Source organism: Pithys albifrons, chromosome 29 (genome assembly GCF_047495875.1).
Source record: "Pithys albifrons albifrons isolate INPA30051 chromosome 29, PitAlb_v1, whole genome shotgun sequence".
NCBI classification, from domain to species: Eukaryota; Metazoa; Chordata; class Aves; order Passeriformes; family Thamnophilidae; genus Pithys; species Pithys albifrons.
Genome location: NC_092486.1, coordinates 4,796,497 through 4,817,250, shown reverse-complemented (window position 1 = coordinate 4,817,250; position 20,754 = coordinate 4,796,497). Strand labels below are relative to the sequence as shown.

At 57.6% G+C, this 20,754-nt stretch overlaps 3 protein-coding genes across 6 annotated transcripts; 1 reads left to right on the top strand and 2 right to left on the bottom strand.

The window, feature by feature from the left end:
• Positions 1 to 40: 40 nt before the first annotated feature.
• On the bottom strand, positions 41 to 10,274 carry DDHD2 (DDHD domain containing 2). The gene is made up of 17 exons (XM_071579222.1): positions 9,906 to 10,274; positions 8,309 to 8,499; positions 7,655 to 7,744; positions 7,217 to 7,337; positions 6,353 to 6,442; positions 5,426 to 5,561; positions 4,715 to 4,923; positions 4,247 to 4,317; positions 3,984 to 4,103; positions 3,700 to 3,795; positions 3,492 to 3,605; positions 3,245 to 3,400; positions 3,063 to 3,165; positions 2,815 to 2,979; positions 2,271 to 2,433; positions 1,880 to 1,991; positions 41 to 1,605 (listed from the first exon to the last, which is right to left on the bottom strand). Exons 1-16 carry the CDS (start codon positions 10,081 to 10,083, stop codon positions 1,901 to 1,903), a joined length of 2,094 nt encoding a protein of 697 aa, XP_071435323.1. The 5' UTR covers positions 10,084 to 10,274; the 3' UTR covers positions 41 to 1,605; positions 1,880 to 1,900.
• A 2,361-nt stretch (positions 10,275 to 12,635) lies between these two features.
• On the bottom strand, positions 12,636 to 20,485 carry BAG4 (BAG cochaperone 4). Of its 4 annotated transcripts, none has more exons than XM_071579230.1 (4): positions 20,396 to 20,485; positions 15,372 to 15,611; positions 14,579 to 14,815; positions 12,636 to 13,954 (listed from the first exon to the last, which is right to left on the bottom strand). In XM_071579230.1, the coding sequence occupies exons 2-4, from the start codon at positions 15,606 to 15,608 to the stop codon at positions 13,481 to 13,483; spliced, it is 948 nt and encodes a 315-aa protein (XP_071435331.1). In that variant the 5' UTR covers positions 15,609 to 15,611; positions 20,396 to 20,485; the 3' UTR covers positions 12,636 to 13,480. The 4 variants fall into 4 exon arrangements, 3 of the variants coding, with proteins under 3 accessions (XP_071435331.1, XP_071435330.1, XP_071435332.1); XM_071579229.1 differs by lacking the exon at positions 20,396 to 20,485 and adding an exon at positions 16,992 to 17,075; XM_071579231.1 differs by lacking the exon at positions 20,396 to 20,485 and adding an exon at positions 16,866 to 16,977.
• Positions 17,200 to 20,139, top strand: LSM1 (LSM1 homolog, mRNA degradation associated). Its single transcript, XM_071579233.1, has 4 exons — positions 17,200 to 17,306; positions 17,458 to 17,526; positions 18,085 to 18,200; positions 19,691 to 20,139. Exons 1-4 carry the CDS (start codon positions 17,261 to 17,263, stop codon positions 19,859 to 19,861), a joined length of 402 nt encoding a protein of 133 aa, XP_071435334.1. The 5' UTR covers positions 17,200 to 17,260; the 3' UTR covers positions 19,862 to 20,139.
• Positions 20,486 to 20,754: the final 269 nt, after the last annotated feature.

Genomic DNA, 20,754 nt, shown 5'->3' with positions numbered 1-20,754 from the left:
CTCCCTCTCTCCCCAGACATGCACACACCACAGTCATCTACTTATTTATTTTGGCTTTTACTGGAAAAGACATTAAATAACATTTAAAATGTATTTAACCTTTTTTTTTTTAACAAAGTGCATTAACTTAAAAGCAGATCATTAGTGCCCCATGTTAAGACTGTTCCTTTTCCTATTCCCATAGGAGACTTTAGCCAGCAGTAGTTCAGGTGCTGGCTGAGCAGCTCAGCTGTTCCTGCAGTCAGGTAAAAAACAGCTTCTGTTCTTTGGGAGGGGAAGATGGATGGAGGCTGCAAAGTAAACCCTTCCAATAGTGCAAATAACGAAGAGTGGAGATAAAACAAACCAACAGGCTGTGGGAAAAAGGCTCCTTACCCCATGCAGGGCAAAAGTCAGCAGGAGGGAAAGTGGTTTGGCTCTTCCAAAGGCTGCACAGCAACACCTCACTCACTCACACAGCACTGGAGCTCCAGCCCAGGCACTGAGCCAGCTTGGGGGGTTTGGTGGGCAGGGAGGAATCATCGGGGCTCTCTGGCCCTGTCCCCCTCAGAGCAGAGCTCTAAGGCAGCTGCAGACTGAGCTGCCTGCAGAGCTGGTGTCATTGTTGCCGTGTCCAGACCCTACAGATCTGGGCTCCAACTTTGCTGGCTGTTATTTTGTACTTTTAAAGCTAAAAACAAGAACTGGAGCATGGTGGGTGCAAGATCCCTGTTGCCATCTGACAGCCCCAGGATGGCAGCACTGCTCCATGTCCATGCAGGGCACTGAGGGCTGGGTGGCCCAGACCTCCCAACCGCCTGGACACTGCCCAGGAGCAGCTGCTGTCCCCCAGCCTGGGTGGAGTTTGATGTGGACCTGAAGCTTTCCTCTGGAGCAGATGGGCACTGGCTTGGTCAGTGCTGGGGGGAGGCCCCTGGTTTGCCAGCATGGGCTGGGTGAGGATGGTGGGACATCACTACCAACACAGCACAGCAGGCAGGAGCATGAACATGCCACTCTCACGAGGTGGTTTATGGGGCACCTGCACCCTGCCCTGCGCAGCCCAGGGGTGCACAAACATGCAGCAGCAGTACAGATGAGGGTGGCTGGTGAACAGATCCTGCTGGCTCAGCAGCAGCCTGTGCCCGGGGCTTCGCCTCCTGGTCCTGCAGTCCTGGTACCAGGTGTGCTCTGTGTTAGCAGTCAGCAATCTCCCTCTCTCCAAGGCTGCTGCAGCTCTCTCCAGGCTGCATGTTTAAGGCTTTTTCTCCTCAAGGTCTCAGGCTGTGTCCTCACTGAGCCAGGAGCTGGGTCAGGCCCTTGGTGCATTCTGAGCCTGGACAGCTCATTTCCTGCAGTGCTGGAGGAGCTGGTGGGACTCACAGAGTGGAGGGTTAAAAGTACACGTTGCCACAGGGAATCACCATGCAGGTTCTGTGTGTGTTCAAGTACAAGTGTTTCCCCTTGATAGTTTTTTCCCCCCGCCCCTACCCAAAATGGAGGAAAATCCATCCTTATCTCCAGGCAGCAGCAAGTACTTGGGAAGCAGCATGCAGGACACGGCAGCAGAGGAGAGAGGAAGGCAGAGATCTGGACTTTCCTGGTGAGTACTCAGTGGAATTGGATCTAAGAAAGCAAAAGGAGAACACAGGAATAGCTGCAAGTGAGGTAGCCAGAATCTGCCCAGTGCAGTGTCACAGACCCTCCTTGGTTCTCTCCTTATGGCTGATGATGGTGATGTGCCCGGAAGAGGAAAGATGCCAAAGGTGCTGACAGGCCAAATTAAAAATCTGACACAAGCTCTCTGCCTTAGCTAAAGGATCTTGTTTCCTCAAACAAACCAGACCTCCTCTGAGATGTCCTAGGAAATCAGGAAAGGGTTTAGGCAAAGGTGACTTACAGCCAGAACAGCACAGGTTGGTCACTGGCTTCCTGGCAAAGGCTGATCCAGTGTGATGCCTTGTGTTTGGTAGATCTCCTTCAGGACCAGCAGAACAGTGTCCTCTGACTCCCTGGAAAAGAAGGACATGGGGATAGAGGGGGACACTTCCCTGCACTCTGTCAGGATGTGTGATGGTTTTGGGTAGATGTGGTGCTCTGCAGATGCAGCATGAGGCAAGGAGAACCACACTGATCTCCTTCCTCTGTCCCTGGCCACCCTCTGTGTGTCACAGGCAGGAAGGAGAAGGTCTTGTTCCCTCAGTTAAGGCTTTTCTTACTACCCTGCTTTTGATGCCATTCTGCTGCATCACACATGAATTTGAAGCTCTGACAACCACACAAATTCTTACCAATAGCAGAGATGGCCTTGGAGTGCAAACAAATACTCATTGAAGCTCTCTATTGGCTTCTCCTGCAGCACGTAGTCAATGCGGTTCCCTCCGTTCAGCCTCCCCACGTTAATGAGGGGTGGCTCTTCCTTCACTGCTCCAGGGGGCTCTTCTGGCTTTGTATCTGCAGGAATGAAGAGCAGTGTGGTTCAGCCACAGAGCACCAGCAGCCATGACAATACAACAGCAGGGCTGTGCCCTCCCTTAGCCTCACAGGGGAGAGGCAGCTGAAATGCTTGGAAACAGCAGCACAAGAGACAGCCAGAGGAGGGGAACAGGCTTAAAAAGTAGTGTGGTGTGCTGAACCCCCTTCATCAGGAACTAACAGGGGAAGGCCACAGCACTGGGGCAGAGCAGGTGCATCCACAGCCCAAAGGCAATCCCTTTGCTGGGCACAGACAATGGGCAGTGTCGCTGTGGGGAGCCCCAGCACATGCTGCTCCCCAGGCAGCTCCCCAGGCTGCATCCCTGGCTCCCCACTGCCCCTTCTGCCCCCACCACTGACCTGGCTGCTTCTCTGTGCCACTCTCTGCCTCTGCTTCGGTGTCAGTGCTTCCAGCCTCCAGGGCTGGCACTGGGGCACGGGTGAAGGACTGCCAGGCCACCCGCAGTGACCCCAGCAAGTTGTTCTTCAGGTCCACACTCATGCGTGTCAGCCCTTCCTTCAGCTCTGCAAGGCAGGAGGGGGGTGGCTGTGGGGCTGGGGGCTGCAGCAGCCCTGGGGCTGGGGGACAGGGGCTGCCTGTGCCATACCAAGGTGCATCCTCTTCCTGCCCTTGTGGTGGGGCAGCAGCATGGGCTCAAACTCCAGGTCTGGGACAATCATGGGCTCGATCCGATAGGCCACGGGGTCAAACTGCAGAGAGGAGAGGGACAGTGCCCAGGGCTCATGCTCCGTGTGTCTCACGCAGAACAGCTCTGGTTCTTATACCTACGGGGTGGAAGATGTTGAAAAAGCCTTTGCAGGTGGGCAGGCTGTAGTTTGGGTCAATCCGCTTCACTCCTCGCACCGTGAGAAACATCCCGATGGGAGACCCAAAGGCAAAGAAGATGGTGGGCTTGTAGTTCAGCTGGGGGTAGTTTGCTGAGACCTGGGAAGGAGGGAGGTTTGGATTTCTTCAAGCCAAGCTCTGTGCTGGTGTTACAAGGGCCTCATGGGGGCAGTCAAAGCTCAGGTGTCACCTGTCCTAATCCAACGTCCCTGTACTGGCAATTCGTGACATCCTCTGTGCTCTCCATGGACCCCAGCTCAGCTTGGCTCTCCCTGCTGGGTCTGGGAGCTGCTGAGCTCCAATCCTGCAGCAACACAAAGGGGTCCTTGTGTGAGAGGGATGGGATGGGATGGGATGGGATGGGATGGGATGAGCACAAGCTGTGCAAGAAAGCAAACCTGTGTGTCTGCCTTGGAGCTGATATAATGGAATATCTTCATTCTTGGTCCTAAGGGAATGCCCATTTCTTTCAGGTTCTCCTCTGTGCACAAGAACTGGAAAATAAGCAAGGCAGGTGTTAGTCCAGGAGAGGTGTGGTGAGGTGTCTGTTCTCTGGGATTCTGTTCCTCCTCAGAGACATTTCATGTCTGAGTGACTCAGTACCAGAAGATGTGCAGTGGTGAGATGATGGGGAAGAAAAGCAGAGAACCACAAGGGCCAGTAAAACAGGGGAGCTCCTCACCAGTGCTTGCCTGTCCATTTTCTCCTTCTCAAAAACATCACAATACTCAGACAGCTCCAGCTTCTTCAGAATTTCTTTTACTTCCTCAATACCCCCATTGCTTGAGGTTGTCCTGGGTCCCTGTGAACAGATCCATCAGGGATCACACTTTTTGCTCAATAATTTGCCTGTGTGCCTGTCGGGGTGTCTCCCCCACATAGTCACAGAAGGAAGGGGTCAGTGACCCCCTGGGTCCAAGCACCACTGGAAATCCCAGCCCATACCTGTGCCCTGTGCTCGTCCTCCTCGGGATCAGCCTTCTGGTTTGTCAGGAGATCAAACAAAATGAGTGACCCTAGAAACAGGTGTGGGCAGAGCATCAGCATCAGGTGGGGAAGAGCCTGAGCCAGCTCCTTCCTGGGATGGAAGAGCAGCACTCTGGACTTTATTTACACAGGCAGATAGGGACAGGACAAGGGGCAATGGCTTTAAACTGACACAGGACAGGTTAGATTAGATGTCAGGAAGAAATTCTTTACTCAGTGGTGAGGAACTGGCACAGGGTGCCCAGAGAAGCTGTGGCTGCCTCATCCCTGGGAAGTGCCCAAGGCTGGGTTGGACAGGGCTTGGAGCAACCTGTCCATGGCAGGGGGGTTGGACTGAGAAGATTTCTAAGGTCTCTTCCACCCCAAACCATTCTATGATTATACCCCCTTGGCTTTCCTGGCACGGGGATGCTCATGGGACCTTACCCAGGCTGTGCCCTGCGATAGAGACCCCACCCTTGAAGAGCGGGTTCCTCTGCATGAAGAGCCGGTGCAGGCGGTTCATCTCCGAGGCCACTGTGTCCACGATGGTCTGGCAGTAGGTGGAGCTGTTGTAGAAGAACACGTCCAGGATGGTGTCGTTGATGAAGTGACGCAGGCGGTTGATGCTGGGCAGCGTGATCCGCTCCAGGTCACTGCAGGGGAAACGGGAGAGGGGGTTGCAGCTGAGGAAGCCAGGGAACCCCACCACACTTCTAAAGCAAACTATAAGTTGAGAGCAGGATTGACATCATCTCCAAGGACGTGTGCTGTAATCCAGACCCTTGGCACATGCTGAGGCCAAAGGCAGAGCACAGTTTGTGCTCCTATATTCCAGGAATAAAGAACCTGTCCTTTCTTCCCCAGGAGCCTGTCCTGCTCTCTACCCTTCCTGGGACACTGCAGAGCAGTGCTGGAGTGCAGAAACTGGGTACTTGGTTCCCAAGGGCCTTTAGAATGTGTGGATGGTCACAGCTCCTCTCGGTATCAGCCAGGGAAAGGCAGAAGCCTCTGCAATCTGGATGCTGATCAGAGCATGTGCCTGATCCTGCTCACCCCTAAACACTCACAGCTTTCCCTCTACTTTTCTAAAAGAAAAAGAAGTTTCCAGGGGAGAGCAGGCTGCCTGTGCACTCTGCCATCCCCACAGACACTTACACATCCACGCCGGTGGAGTGGAGGGAGCTGTGCCAATTCACGGGCAGGAACTCCACTCGGCCGATCTGCTGCTGCTCCTGGGCCTTCCTGAAGTGTGCCTGCAGCATGCTCAGGGAGACATTCCTGAAGTCATTCACTGGAAAAGAGAGGAACTCTTACGGAGGTCCACGGGACTCCAGGGCCAGCCCGTGGCACCAACAACACTTAATACAATAAAAGATCATTACGGGGAAGTCCCACTGGGGTCTTTAATCTGCTGCTGCTCCCCTAAGTCTCTGAATCTTTAACTGGAGATCAGGGGAGGCTCCATGTCCTGCCACGTGTGTTTACTGCATTTCACTGTCCCAGCTGTACTTCCTTCACATGGGCAGAGCCCAGCAGTCAGGGTAAAGTACTTTTAGAAATGTATAAAAAATAACTCTCTTGTGAAGATACCTGTGCAGGAATCATAAGGGAGGAAATGAACTGGAAATTACTCAGTTCTGAGGCAGAAAGGCTGATTTCCCTTATTTCAAATGTTCACCAGCATTGAAATAGTTTCATCAGATGGACACACACAACAGGCTGCATTTATAGGAAATGCTGTGAAACATCTCAGCTCCCTTGATTTCTACAATTAGTTTATCAGGTTTAGACAAGGGGTACTTGGAAAATCCGTATCTGAATTTGGGAAACTCACTGTTTGGAGCAGCAGCAGAACACTGATGAACAGTGGTTGCCCAAACCTTTCCAGAAGGTGGGATCTGGTGGGTTAGTGAACATTCCATTCACACTCCCCACAGTCAGCAGGTCTGACCGTGCAGCCTGCAAACACGTTGGGATGGGCTGATGCTCCCTGACAGCATTCCAGGATAAGGTTTTCCCTGGCTCAGCTAAAAGCAGTGTGTGGGAAGAGCCCCAGCTGGGCTCGCTCCTGCCCACACCTACCGCACTGCACGATGCTCCGGAAGCGGATGTCGCAGGCTGGGCCGATCCCGTGCACCACGAAAACCAGGTGGTCGATCTGCAGGGGCTCTCCTGAGGAGGGGAGGTGAGCTCAGGGCACAGGTGTGGTGGCTTGTCCCCCTTCTGTCACCACTCTCGCTCTGCAGGGAGTGGATGCTCCTGGCAGTTCACCCACACCCACAGGGGCACATTCAGCACAGGAAAGGGCAGGACCAGGAGGTCTCAGTCCATCTGCCCCATGCCCAGCCCACTCTGATGAGCCACCTGGCCCCACGGAGCTGCACCTCCCAGGTAGGCCCAAGGTGGAGTTAGGACTTGCTCTCTGCTTCCCACTCACCTTAGTTTGCATGCACACCTTCCTGAGGGCAGGCACGCATGGATAATGCAGGGGTTAGACAGGAGTAACTGCCCATCCTCCCCATGGGGACAAGTCCTGAGGCCTGACTGGGAGCTCAGGGGAGCTGGGAGGGGGCAGAGCTGACACTTGGCTTCAGAAATGGGGAGAACACATGCCCCAGAAAGTCACCAGCACACAGGTAAAGGATAGACCCCTGTGTCCCCAGCAGGGAAACAAGCTCTCCTGTACAGATGCCAAGACCTCGGGGGTAATTTCAAACTTGGTCTGCATGCAGGAGCTGAAAGCTCACTGCCTTCCCCCCTCTCACTGCCTCTGTGCATTCACTGGTGCTGGGGAGGTTTCTGAAACCATTCAGATCCTTTGGGCACAAAATACTGAGACATGCACTTCATTTAAAGGACCATGGGAGCTCCTGACAATCTTTTTGAGTGAACAGGTCAGAAAACACTCCATAGCTTTGGATGGGTGGAAAGGAGGTGCGAGCTCACCGCTGGGGATCTCGACAGCGATGTTCTCTACTCCTCTCTTCACAGTCCGGGGTCGACCTTGTTCCGTGGGAGTGGAGACCCAGTCGTCGGAGCTGGCGACAGGGTGGTAGTGCACCATGAGCTTGGAAACAAGCAGAGCCTGTCAGTGACCTGGGGCAGGGAGAGCTCTGGCTACAGCAGCTGCTGGGTGACACAGGGTGGTACCAGACTGTGCTGGCCATGCCCATTGCACAAAGAGGTGTTGAAAACAAACACATGACAGACTTCGCTGGCATTGCCCTCTCCTCTGCAGGTGAAGGGAATGCCACTGGGACAAAGCTATTTCTCAGCAGACACGATTGATGGGAATAGCACAAAGCCAGAGCACAAAGCAAGATCTGCAGAGACCCGAGGGCGTGTTCTCACTGGTGAGGACAGAGATCACAAGGCCCTGCTCACCTTTGGGTTGTGCAGGATAATGACTTCTCTGTTGGGGGACTCCAGCTTCTTCTTCCACTCATCCAGGGTCACAGCAATCATGTAAGCTTCCTATAGAAGAGAACACCCTTTGTGAGTCAGCTGGAAGTATTCCCATGAATGTTCACTCTCTTGAGACATTCCCCACCCAGTGTTCAGGATATCTTATCAACACTTTGCAAAAGAGGCAGTGAAATCAGCTGGAGGAGCAGCAGGGTCATCCCAGGATCACCTGCTGAGGATGCACAAGAACCTCCCCCTTTTGCCAACAGCAGTGTCAGACTTCCCCATCAACTTAGAACTGTATTTTTGGTATATCAGAATAGAGATTATTGCAGTGCTGTGTGTTTTTGTTGCATACATCTATAGCTCTCCATATGCATCTTCCCAGAGCAAAGCCTGGCACTTAGGGTGTCACAGAAGGATGAGGCACAGCCAGGGCAGGGGAAGGGGAGGCCACAGCAGTGCTCACAGTTACATTAATCAGCTGTGGGAACGCCGTGCCAAAGCCTCTTTGGAGTTCGTGTCCTCAGCCCTGACTGCGGTGCCAGTGACCCCATATGGGGTTTGGGACATCAGGGCCAGTATGTGACAAGGAGAAGCAGGGATGGAAAGCATCAGGAAAAACATGTTTACCTCCAGTTCCTCGCTGAAGGACTCCGAGTAGGGAATATACTTATTGTCCTTGTCCCCCTTGTAGAACCAGGTGCAGCGCCGCACCTCGGACACCTCCTCGTCCCAGTACACCGCGACGCGCTGACGCTGCCTCAGGTGCACGTCGTACCTGCCCCCCGACGTCGGCACAACCACGTCCTCCTGGGCCTTCCCTGCGGGAACCAAGGCCTGGAATTAATTGTGAGAGGCCCAGAACAGAGTACTCCCAGAAAGCTGTAACATGAGGCTGGAGCATCTCCTTTGGGCAGCACACACGGCAGGTTTGAGCCACGGTGGCAGACACTGACACTCTTTGTACCCAAGTCCAGAGAGCAGCATCAGGACATGCTGGGAGAGATGCCCCAAGTCAAATATCCCCTGGAGGCAGAAGACAGGATGAAGGCATTAACTGTCCTTGTCTCTGGTTCAGGCACAGGCTTACATGTCCTTTTCCTGCCTTGCTTAGAGGGTAAAAGTGAATTTGAGGCCTGGAAAGTGTGTTGTGTAATGGTAGGGGTGGACCTGGGTCTCTAACAGAGAACTCCACACAGACCCCAATACAGACCTCAAATTCTGTGAATTTTGCTTTTGTGTCTGCCTGGGGGCAGGGTTGGAGCCACAGTGCTCTGTGCCAGGCTGGGCTGTGGCACTGGGGACTGGCAGCACGACCTCTAATCCGAAACTTCCTGGGCGAGGGAGGACGGGAGCCAAGCCTTGGGCAATCAGAGCTTTGCCTGCAGCAGTAGCGGGTGGCACAGATGGTGACATTTGGCACACAAGGGCCTCAGTGCAGGGCTCAGAGCTGACCCCTGACCATTACTCCTCCCAGGCACAGCTCCATGCCTCCCCACAAGGGGTATCTCCCAGCAGGATTCCTGCCATCCTCCCAGCACTCTCCCAGCCTCACCAGAGGATGCTTTGCACTGTGATTATATATAATTTAGCAATTGAACACCGTCAGACCATTTGATGCATCCAAACAACTTGAATATTGAGACAGGCACATGGCCAAAAAAGGTCCCAATTTAAATTTCCCCAAAGGAAAATCTGGCATCCCAGGTGGAAGCTGTGGATGTGTCCAGGGAATTTTTCCCTGGTACCCAGACAGTGTTTACCCTGAGCACACACCTGATGCTCCCCCATCGACCCCACCATGCCTATTCTTTATAGTGATTTAAGAGCAAGGACCTCGGATATAAAACCAAAGGGTGACTGATAAATAGCGGTGGTGGGAGCTGGAGACTGGGGATGCCTTGGGACCTCCACTCATGGGACAGAGGGATGGTAAGAGGTGGAGACTGGGGACACCGTGGGACCCCTACCCGTGTGGCAGATGGATGGCAGGAGCAGGAGACTGGGGATGTCGAGGGACCCCCACCCATGGGATGGAGGGATGGCAGGAGCAGGAGACTGGGGATGCCGAGGGACCCCCACCCATGGGATGGAGGGATGGCAGGAGCAGGAGACTGGGGATGCCGAGGGACCCCTACCCATGGGATGGAGGGATGGTGGGAGCAACATGCTGGAGATGCCGTGGGACCCCCACCCGCGCTGCCGGCCCCAGCCCATCCCGCCCTACCTGCGCCGTGCGCCTCCTCCAGCCGCTCCGAGTCCTGCGCGCTGAAGGGGACCCAGCGCTCCCGCGTGTCCGTGACCTTGCAGTAGAACCAGTGCGGAACCACCGCCTCGTACCGCCCGCCGGGGTCGGGCTCCGGGGGCTCGGCCGGGGGCGGCCGGGGCGGCTCCTGTGCCGACATGGATGGAGCTGCTGTGGGGGCAGCGCCTGTTCCGCCGCCTCCTCCGGGGGCTCCGAGGATCGCGCCCTGCGGGCACCCGGTCCCCGGTACCGAGAGCTTCGGTACCTACGGCTCCGGCCCCGCTGCCCCCCGCGGCTCCTGCGGCCCGGCCCGGGCGGCAGCGCAGCCTCCGCTCCGGCCCCGGAGACCGCCCAGCCCGGGGCGGTGCTGCCCGAGGCTCCCCCCGCTGCCGTCACGGCCGGGGCGGAGCGGACACTGCCCGCAATCCCTGCCCGCAATCCCTGCCTGCACCTGCTGCCTGCACCCAGTCTGCAATCGCCGTCCCCAATCCCTGCCTGCACCCCCTGCCTGCGCCCTTGCCCACGATGCCTGCTCATGACCCTTGCCCACGATGTCTGCCGGTGCTCCCTGCCGGTGTTCCCTGTCTGTGTTCCCTGCCTGTGCTCCCTGCCTGTGTTCCCTGCCTGCACACACCACCGCCGGCAATGGCCCGGCTGGGTCCGTGCTCAAGCGCCGTGGCGGGCGGTGCCAGTGCTGTTTGGGATTGTCCAGGCTCAGCCCTGATTGGGACTGTCCGGGCTCAGCCCTGATTGGGACTGTCGGGCTCAGCCCTGATTGGGACTGTCCGGGCTCAGCACTGGTCCCAGCCAGGTCACTCCAGCCCCGAGCCTGATGCGGGGCCAGGGCCGTGCGGGGCCAGCGCAGCATCACTGGGGAGCACCTGCCTTAGTGCCTCCCATGGGGTGGCTCTGCATGGGCATGGGGTGATCTGCAGCAGAAACCACGAGGCGCTGCTTTAATGCTTGTTTTTCAGTCTCTCTGTGACCCTTTGGCCTTGGTGGTGATTGCGAAACCCTCTACTGAAGGCACGCACTGCTGGAGAAGCAACGGGCAACCCCAGAGTAAGAGTTTGGTTTCTGTAGAGATGAACTCTGTGATAAACAGAGACAGACTTTCTAATCTGGGGTTTGTGATGTGGGTGGATGCTGCAAGAGAAACCAGCTGCCAGGAACTCCCATCCCAGTGCTCATCTCCATCACGGCAGGGACTGGCAAGGAAAACTGAAGGGCCAGAAGTGCTAAAATCCCCAGTTCTGCAGATGGAGAGCAAACGGCTGCAAACCTCACCCAGGGCCCATGCCAGTTGGTGCTGACACAGCTCCTTGCCCAGAACACTGGGCAGGGACTGTCTCTGTTGGGCTCATCTGCCCAGGCCGTGACCCACTTTGGTCCTGTGCGAGGGAGGCGGAGGCAGGAGGGATGGATGCAGTTACAGCAGCTGGAGTTTCGTGCAGGGTGAGGTGTGGGAGGTGTGTGCCCTGATCCCTTCCACCAGCTCAGTTTAGCTTTGGGGTAACACACAAAACCCACCCAGGAACGCCAGAAGGTCACACGTAGCCACATCATCCCATGGAGCTGTTCAAACCCCACCCCCTGCGATAACAACCTGCCCTTTCAGCCCACTTAGCATTCCCTCGTGTGCTTTTCACCAGGGATTTACATAACCTTCTGCCAAGGAGGCAGGGACAGGAGACATTATTCAGGAATATGTTACCTGGATGGGTTCAGCACCAAAATGCCAAGCGCAGCTTCCTCCTTCCTCACAAAGTTTCCCTGGTTTGGATGCCACTCACACCTTGCAGTTTTACTCACCCTGTTCTTACCACATCACCACAGCTTGGGAACCTTTGTCCTGTCCCCAGTGTGCTGGTGACACAGCAGCCACCTGCACAGCATGTCCCTCTCTCCTGGCTCCCTGCACTGCAGTGCTCAGCACCAGGATTCCCCCACACTCCTCCTCACACAGCTGGAATCCACCTGCCTCCTCTCCCTGGCAACAGACAGGAGGGAATTGGGGACTGGAGCAAACAGGATGTGACAAACAATGTGGGGTTGTTCCTGAGGCGATTCTGCTACTGAAACAAACACAGAAAACAGTTTCAGCCAGCTCTGGGGATTCCAGCCTGACTGCCACTGGCTGCTGCCTGCACTGGACATGGAGGAATGGGTTCAAAATGAGACAGAGCAGGTTCAGATTGAGTAGGAGGGAAAAAAATGTCCCTCTCAGAGTGGTGAGACCCTGGCACAGGTTGCCCAGAGAAGCTGTGGCTGCCCCATCCCCAGAAGAGTTCAAGGCCAGGTTAGATGGGGCTTGGAGCACCCTGGGCTAGTGGAAGGTGTCCCTGCCCATAGCAGAGGGTCAGTTCCACACCTGCAGCCTTGTCTGGGAATGTGGGATCTGCAGAATGCCTGCAGGACATCAGCTGGCTGCCAGACCTCAGAGTGCATGGTCAGGGCACCCCTGGCCTCAGGCACTGCCAAAACCCCTTCCAGACGCCTTCCAAAACTCAGCCACTGGTCCTGGAGCCACATCTGGAGGCTCTTGGAGCATCTGCACTGCCTGATGGGACACCCCAGCACACCCAAACCAGTGTTCTCTGATGTTCCATTCACCCCTGACCTCAGCAGCGACATAGCCCAGCTGGTTTTGGTCTGAGTTACACAACCTTCCCCACCACTTCTCTGAAAGAAAAAGACTTTGAGACGTCTCAATTACAAAATAACATTTAAAACTTGTCAGGGTTTATTAAGTGTCACACACAGCAATGAGTCACTGAGCAGTGTAACCAGGAGGCTGAAACAGGCTGAGCTGTTCCCTCCCTGCTGTGCAGTGCGACACAAACCTTGCAGGATGGAAAAGGACATTAAAAGCCATTTTTACTCAAGTGACCTGAAAATCACTTCCGAACACCCTCCATCTCTTCTGACATCATTCCTCTGCTTGCACCTCTCCTTTCCAGTGGCAGAACTGGGATTTCCAGTCTGTGTTCCCTGTGTTCCCCCAGACTGGCTCTTCACCTCAGAGGAGGAACAGCACAATGTGACTCGTGCCTGTACATCCCTCCCTTGCTCCAGCACCTCAGTGTCGCTCCTTGAGTGCACTAAACCCAAACACCACCATGAGGACACACAGGGTTTGTGATGAGGGAGCTGAAGCTGAAATTACAGGCAGTGATGACAAGCCCAGAGTCTTGGTTGGTGGCTGCACATTGCAGCACCACATCTGAAGAGAGTTTAAAGACTGTCTGTGGTCGCAGGAGGCACCTGGAGATGGGGCCTGGTCTGGGGAATTCTGTACACAGCCCCACAGAGCTCCATCCTCGGCCCTGTTCTCTTCAACATTTTCATTAGTGACTTTTGCTGCTTCAAACCCCTCTCAGTTTGTCCTTTGCTGAGTTGTTTGTCAGGGCTGGGCTTCTGGGGTGGCTTTTTGGTGAGTTTGTTTTGATTTGTTAACTCAGGGCTTATTGCTATTCCATTGTCAATAGTGCGTAGCAGAAAGAGCTGAAACTCTTTGGAACATCAACAACAGGCTGTGTGCTGTGGCTGATGTGCTTTCACAATCCCTTTCTTTCCAGTTTTTCCAGTATGGCCTGAATTCTGTGGACAGACTCCTTCCTGGCCTGCCGGACACTGTCCTGGCCCCCAGTCTCGATGGAATCCAGCTCCAGCAGCAGCTTGGTCAGCATCTCCTCCAGGAGCCGGTAAGATTTATCTGTCTTTTTCCCTACAAACTCATCCACCTCTTCCTCCAGCTGTTCAGCCTCCCCCATCACATGGAGTATCCTCTGGATCTCCGGCTGGATGGCTGCAGGATTTGCAGGGGGCTGGTCAGTGGATTTGAATCCGGGCTCCTGGCTCCTGGCCATGGGTTTCCGTGGGGTGAGGTCGTACAGCTGGGGCTGGGCACTGTATTGGACCCGTGGCTTGGCCACCCTGTGCTCACCAGCTGGCCCTGAGTGCTGGTGGTTCACATCCGAGTAGTAGCTGTGTTGGTTTGGGCTCTGCTCGGGTCTGTCGTAGGCAGAGTCCTGCAGTCAGAGGGAGAAAACATCCCTAAGTGTGTTTCTCTCAAATCCAGGGGTTTCTGATCTCAGCCTGCACCAAATGTGGGCAGGACTGGAAAACTGGGGACAGGGATCTGCACTGCTGGACAGAACCCCAGCAAGGGGCACATGTCTGGAGGAACAGAGTGTGCTCCTGAACCCTGGTCACCCAGGAGTGGGGGAGATGCTGAACAGATTTCAGCATGGTCCTGTTTGGATGGACTCTGAAGCTGTTCCCAACAACAGCAGCCCCCATTCCCAAATACCCCCATCAGGACTGCTGCTCCCTGGGAATCAAACCTTTTGGAGAGTCACTTGATTCCTGATCGAACCCAGACCAAGCTGAGATGAATAGACCCCACCAAATGCATCATTTCCTTTTGATTCTTACTTAAACCCCCTCCTCAGCAGAGGATGGCTGTGCCCAAACCAAAGCACCTGTGGTGGAACACCTGTCCCACAGGTCAGTCCCATGCTCCACACTGGAGGATTTCTGCCTTCACTGCTGTTGGACAAGCAAGACGAGGTCTGACCCCTTTCAAGACCCACCCCAGGATGTCTGGTACCTCCAGTGCTTTATGGAATCACAGCCAAGGAGGTCACCTGTACCTGTGAGTCCCAGGCAGGAGCGTGGGAAGGAGCCCCGCTGTTGGTCCAGGATGGGTGTGAGTCAGGCAGGTACAGGTTCCCGTGCCCCGTGGGCCACGTGTAACGTGGCTGCACCCCATAGGCTGAGTGGGGGCCCCACGTGTCCTCTGGGGCTCTGGGCTGTGGCACAGGCCCCTGTGTCGTGACTCCTGCACTGCTGTCTCCATAGGGATACTGCGGGATTGGCATTCCAGGGGTCTGCAAGGAGAGAGGGAACAGGTGTTTCCACTGGGGTCACTCCCAGCACTGCTCCCTCCACACAGCCCTGGGAGCCAGGGGGGGTCGGGCTCTGCTCCCAGGGTGAGGGACAGGGATGAGAGGAAACAGCCTCAAGCTGTGCCAGAGGAGAGTCAGGTTGAACATCAGGAGGAATTTCTTCATGCAACGGGTGGTCAGGCATTAGAAGGGGTGCCCAGGGAGGTGGTGGAATCCCCATTCCTGGAGGTGTTCAAGGAAGGACTGGACATGGCACACAGTGCTCTGGTCTGGGTGATAAGGTGGGGATTTGGCACAGGCCGGACTTAACAGTCTGGGAGGTCTTTTCCAACCCCAAATATTCTGGGAATCCATGGAGCAGCTGCAGCTCAAGCTGGCTGCCCAGTTCCTGCTTTGCCAGCCCAAAGGCTTGGGGTCTCCAGAGAACTGAGCCCCACTTTTTGTAAGAGTAACACCAGTCAGGACAAGCTGCCCAAGAGCCAGTGGGACCCCCAGCTCCCCCCACCCAGCCCATAAACCCCCCCAGGCTGCCCCTTACCTGTGGGGGGGAGTACCCAGGGACCTGCTGCCTGCGGAGGGAGGAGCCCTCGGCGGGACCCTCCGGGGGGATGTAGCCCCAGGCGGGAGCGGGCGATGGAGGCCGGTACAGCCCCGTGGGCTCGGTGGGGTAGGGGGTCCGGGTGGGCCCTGAGCAGTAGAACCCCCGTGCCTGGGGCAGGCTGGGGTACTGTGGGTATGGAGGGCTGTAGGCTCCGTTGGCATAGGGAGAATCCATCGCCTGGAAAGCAGAGGAAAGGTGGTGGGACATGGATATGGATGGAGTGGCTTCAGGAACAAGGACTGTCCTTCCTGCAGTGTTTAACCAGGGAGTTCCTGCAGCCCCAGGCTGATCTGCCCCAGTTTTAGGTTTTCCTGGTCCAACCTTGCTGTACCAGATTTAAACACGGAGCTTGGCCGTGTGTCCCTCAGGGAAGGGTGTGCAGCCCCTCACAGGGAGCAGCTCCCGGGAGTTCACCCCTGGCACTGCATCACTGACCAGAGGATGGAAAACACCCCAGGAAAGTTCCTTTCCCTGCTCATTCTCACAGACACGGTGCAAACAGACCAGCTGTACCAGCCCCAGGCCTCAGGTGTTCAGCTCCTGCAGGGCTGAGAACCTGCCTGTGGGAGGTCTGTACATCCAGGACATGTCAGGATTTGCCTGGATCCATCCCAGGAATCGATGTGTATGGAATGGGAGCTTCCACCTACTCCGAGGGAACGACCAAGCACAAGATTTCAGGAGCGGAGCGATGACTCCCTGTGGCTTTGGGCAATGCAGTGATTTGCCCCCGAGCTGCTTCCCAGACTGCCCAACCTGTGTGCCGGGATTTATGGAGCAGCCGGATCGGTCCTGCGGGATAAACCCCGCGGGATAAACTGAAGCACAGCCATGTCTGCAGAGCACCTCTGGCTCCGGGGGCAAAGCCTGTCCCGTCGCACACAATCGCCACAGTGGCCCCAAAAAAGCCAATAAGGGATCTGGGAATGCCCAGCCGTGGGATCGGACCCGGGAATGCCCAATGGTGGGATTGGACCCGGGAATGCCCAGTGGTGGGATCAGGTCTGGGAATGCCCAGTGGTGGGATCAGGTCTGGGAATGCCCAATGGTGGGATCAGGTCTGGGAATGCCCAATGGTGGGATTGGACCCGGGAATGCCCAACCGTGGGATCGGACCTGGGAATGCCCAGCCACGGGATCGGGTCTGGGAATGCCCAGCCACGGGATCGGACCCGGGAATGCCCTACCATACTCTGGGACTCAGGAATGCCCAACCGTGGGATCGGACCCGGGAATGCCCAGCGCTGAGATCGGACCCGGGAATGCCCAGCGCTGGGATCGGACCGGGAATGCCCCCCTCCGTGTTCCCGGGACTCTCCCTCTCGGCCCCGCAGCATTCCGGGCACCGCTGAGCTCCAACACGTGCCCCGGAGCCCTCCCCGACGGCCGAGCCCACCGGCGGCGCTTCCCCGCGCCCGGGGACCCCCTTACGCGGCCGGGAGGGCGGGGAACCGCGAGTGGAGCCCCGGGAACCGCGAACCGACGGGACAGCGGCCGGGCCGGGCCGGGCTGAGCGGTGCCCGCGGGTCCCGTTCCGTTCCGTCGCGGCCCCGTTACCTGCGCGGCCTCCGGCGGGCGGGGGGACCCGGGCGGGCCCTGCGCGGCCGCGCGCCCGCGGGGCTCCATGTCCGCCGCCAATGGCCGCGCCCCGCGCCCGCGCCGCGCCCAATCAGCGCCCGCTCCCCGCCGCCGCCGGCCAATGGGCGCCCGCCCCGCGCGCACGTCTTAAAAGGGCAGCGCGCTCACGGTGGGCCCCGCCCGGAGCGGGCGGTTCCGGCGGCACCGGCGCATGGCGGCGCTTCCGCTGCGGCCGCGGCGGCACCACCATGAACTACATGCCCGGCACGGCCAGTCTGATCCAGGACATCGACAGTGAGTGCCCACCGGGGCGCCCGCAGCCCCCTGCCCTCCCCGCCCTGTCCCGCCGCGCACCCCGGGGCCGGTTCCCCCGCACGCACCGGGGCCGGTCCCCCCGCACACCCCCGGACCCACCAACCCATCTCCACTCTCGTTTCCCCCGCAGAGAAGCACCTGGTGCTGCTGCGGGACGGGCGGACGCTCATCGGGTACCTGCGCAGCATCGACCAGTTCGGTACGGCCGGGCCGGGGCTGCGGGGGCTGCGGGGCCGGCCCCGGGCAGGGAGGAGGAGGAGGAGGAAGAGGGACCCCCGGTGCGTTCTCGGAGTGCGGTTGTGCCGCGGGTTAAACACCCGCCCGTGTGTCACATCCCCCGGTGCTGCCGCTCCCAGAACCGGGAGCGTCCCCGCCCTCCCCGGGGTTGTGTCCAGCGCTGATGCTCCGGCAGCGCTTTTTGGGCAGAAATAGCCCAGGTGATGCTCCAGCCGGTCCTCCGGTCCTTGCCAAGAACCTGCAGCACCAACAAACGCTCGGCGGCTGCTGCGCTGCCCCCCGGCACGGGGGTCTCTCTCAGGTGGGCTCAACCCGGGGGTCTGAGCTCTCTCCCTGCTCAGGGAGCCCAGGGCAGGAGCGGCCGAGGTGGGCAGAGCTGGGCAGGCGGTCAGTGCCGTCGGTGAGCTGCCTGGGAGCACCCCCGAGGGGTGGGGGAGCACCATCCCCGGCACGGGGCGCTCCGTGCGGCCAGAAATCACAGCACAACGTCGATGGTTTTCTGTCTCTCTCGTCGCTGCAGCGAACTTGGTGTTGCACCAGACTGTGGAGCGCATCCATGTGGGCAAGAAGTATGGGGACATCCCTCGGGGCATCTTTGTTGTGAGGGGCGAGAACGTGGTGCTGCTGGGGGAAATTGTGAGTGAGCAGCTCCTGCTGCAGGGGGGTCTGCTGGGGGAAATTGTGAGTGAGCAGCTCCTGCTGCAGGGGGGTCTGCTGGGGGAAATTGTGAGTGAGCAGCTCCTGCTGCAGGGGGGTCTGCTGGGGGAAATTGGGAGTGAGCAGCTCCTGCTGCAGGGGGGTCTGCTGGGGGAAACTGGGAGTGAGCAGCTCCTGCTGCAGGGGGGTCTGCTGGGGGAAATTGGGAGTGAGCAGCTCCTGCTGCAGGGGGGTCTGCTGGGGGAAATTGGGAGTGAGCAGCTCCTGCTGCAGGGGGGTCTGCTGGGGGAAATTGGGAGTGAGCAGCTCCTGCTGCAGGGGGGTCTGCTGGGGGAAATTGGGAGTGAGCAGCTCCTGCTGCAGGGGGGTCTGCTGGGGGAAATTGGGAGTGAGCAGCTCCTGCTGCAGGGGGGTCTGCTGGGGGAAATTGGGAGTGAGCAGCTCCTGCTGCAGGGGGGTCTGCTGGGGGAAATTGGGAGTGAGCAGCTCCTGCTGCAGGGGGGTCTGCTGGGGGAAATTGGGAGTGAGCAGCTCCTGCTGCAGGGGGGTCTGCTGGGGGAAATTGGGAGTGAGCAGCTCCTGCTGCAGGGGGGTCTGCTGGGGGAAATTGGGAGTGAGCAGCTCCTGCTGCAGGGGGGTCTGCTGGGGGAAATTGGGAGTGAGCAGCTCCTGCTGCAGGGGGGTCTGCTGGGGGAAATTGGGAGTGAGCAGCTCCTGCTGCAGGGGGGTCTGCTGGGGGAAATTGTAATTTGCTGTAATCTGGGACTGAACTGGGGACATTTGTGGCCTGTCTGTCTGCTGTGAAAAACAGTCACTGTCCTGATTAGCTCAGTTGATTAAAACTTGGCTGTAATAATGCCAAGGTCATGGGTTCAATCCCCCGTGTGGGCCACTGACTGAAGAGTTGGGCTCGATGATCCTTGTGGGTCCTTCCAACTCAGAAGAGTCTGTGATTCTATTGGGGGTCTGGAGTTTAAAACCCCTCCCAGGGCCAGTTCAGGCTGAACCATCATACAGGTACCACCTGGGTGCAGAGGTGCCTCCTGGAGCTGCAGCACATCAGGGATGATGTGAAGGGTGAAGAGTGATGTGCTGTGGGGAAGCTCCAGTTTGTGTGTGGGGTGTCATTGGTGGCTGCCTGTCACCTCCCTGCTGGCTCTGCACCAGGGGACACCACCTGGGATGGGCTTGGGAGGAGCTGAACTCCTGTCATTTGCTTTGGGCTACCTTGGAATCCCCTCCTAGGACTGTCCTGGGGGTCCCTGGCTGTCCTGGGGGTCCCTGGCTGTCCTGGGGGTCCCTGGCTGTCCTGGGGGTCCCTGCCCATGTCCCCACTCCTTGGGATGCCTCCAGCACCTCTGTTTTCCATCACCTCCAGCCTTTGGTGGCATTCATGGAAGGTGTGTGGGCACAGGTGCCCTGCGGTCCAGGGGTGCCATGTGGGGCTGAACAGGTTGTTTCTCCTGCAGGACCTGGAGAAGGAGAGCGACACTCCCCTGCAGCAGGTGTCCATTGAAGAGATCCTGGAGGAGCAGAGGGAGGAGCTGCAGGCCAAGCAGGAGTCGGAGAAGCTGAAGGTGCAGGCACTGAAGGAGCGGGGCCTGTCGGTGCCACGGGCGGACACGCTGGACGAGTACTAGAGCTGCTGCCCCTTCCCTGCTCCATGGCCCAGCTGTGCAGGGACACAGCTCCTGGGAAAGGCGGGTTTCATTTTCAGATTGTATTTTCTGTACACAAATCATGCCTTTAGTCTCCTTGCAGAGAAGGAGATGAGGCCCAGCACAATGGGCTGTGGGAGCACCAGTTTGTGTTTGGGAGGCAAATCGCTGCTCTTTGGGTTTGTTTACTTTTTCCTCCTCACATGACTCTGGGTGCGAGTTTTCCTTGAAGTGTAAATAAATCCTTGATCCTGACGTCACTGGTTTGCCCGGGTTCCAGTCCTGATGTTTCCTCCCCTCCCAGGACAAGCACCCCTTGTGCCAGTTGGTGTCCGGGTGCTGTGCTTGGTCCTCCCATGGAGTGGGCTTGTTCCAAGGAAAAGCTGGAGGATGGAGCAAGATCTTTCCCTCTGGGATGGGCAGCAGAATCTTGGTACCCCCTGTACCCCAACAAAGATTACCAGCACCCCCAGCCAGGGTGTGCTGCCCCCCCCTGCAGCTGAACCCACCAATTACCTGCTGATGAAGAGCTGGGGCACCACAGACCCTCCACGTCCTCCTTGCCTTGGTGCTCTGGCAGAGCTGGTGCAGCTGTGTCAGGTTGGAAAGTCCTTTGCCCTGGGCGTGTCCTGGGGCTGCTGGAGGTGGCAGAGTCCTTGGCTGTGACGTTGGGTCGGGGTTGGCTTTGGGCAGCTGCCAGGCTCTGGGAGTCTCCTGTGTGTGGGCAGGGAAGGGCAAACCTCAGCAGGGACAGTCCCTGCAGGATCTCAGGCCCCTTTCCTGGGCAGTGAGGGGAAGTTGCTTGGTGGAAGAGACTGTGCTGGTGGGGCAGAGGGAGTTTTTGTCTTCCAAAGACCCCAAGCACAGCCTTTTGC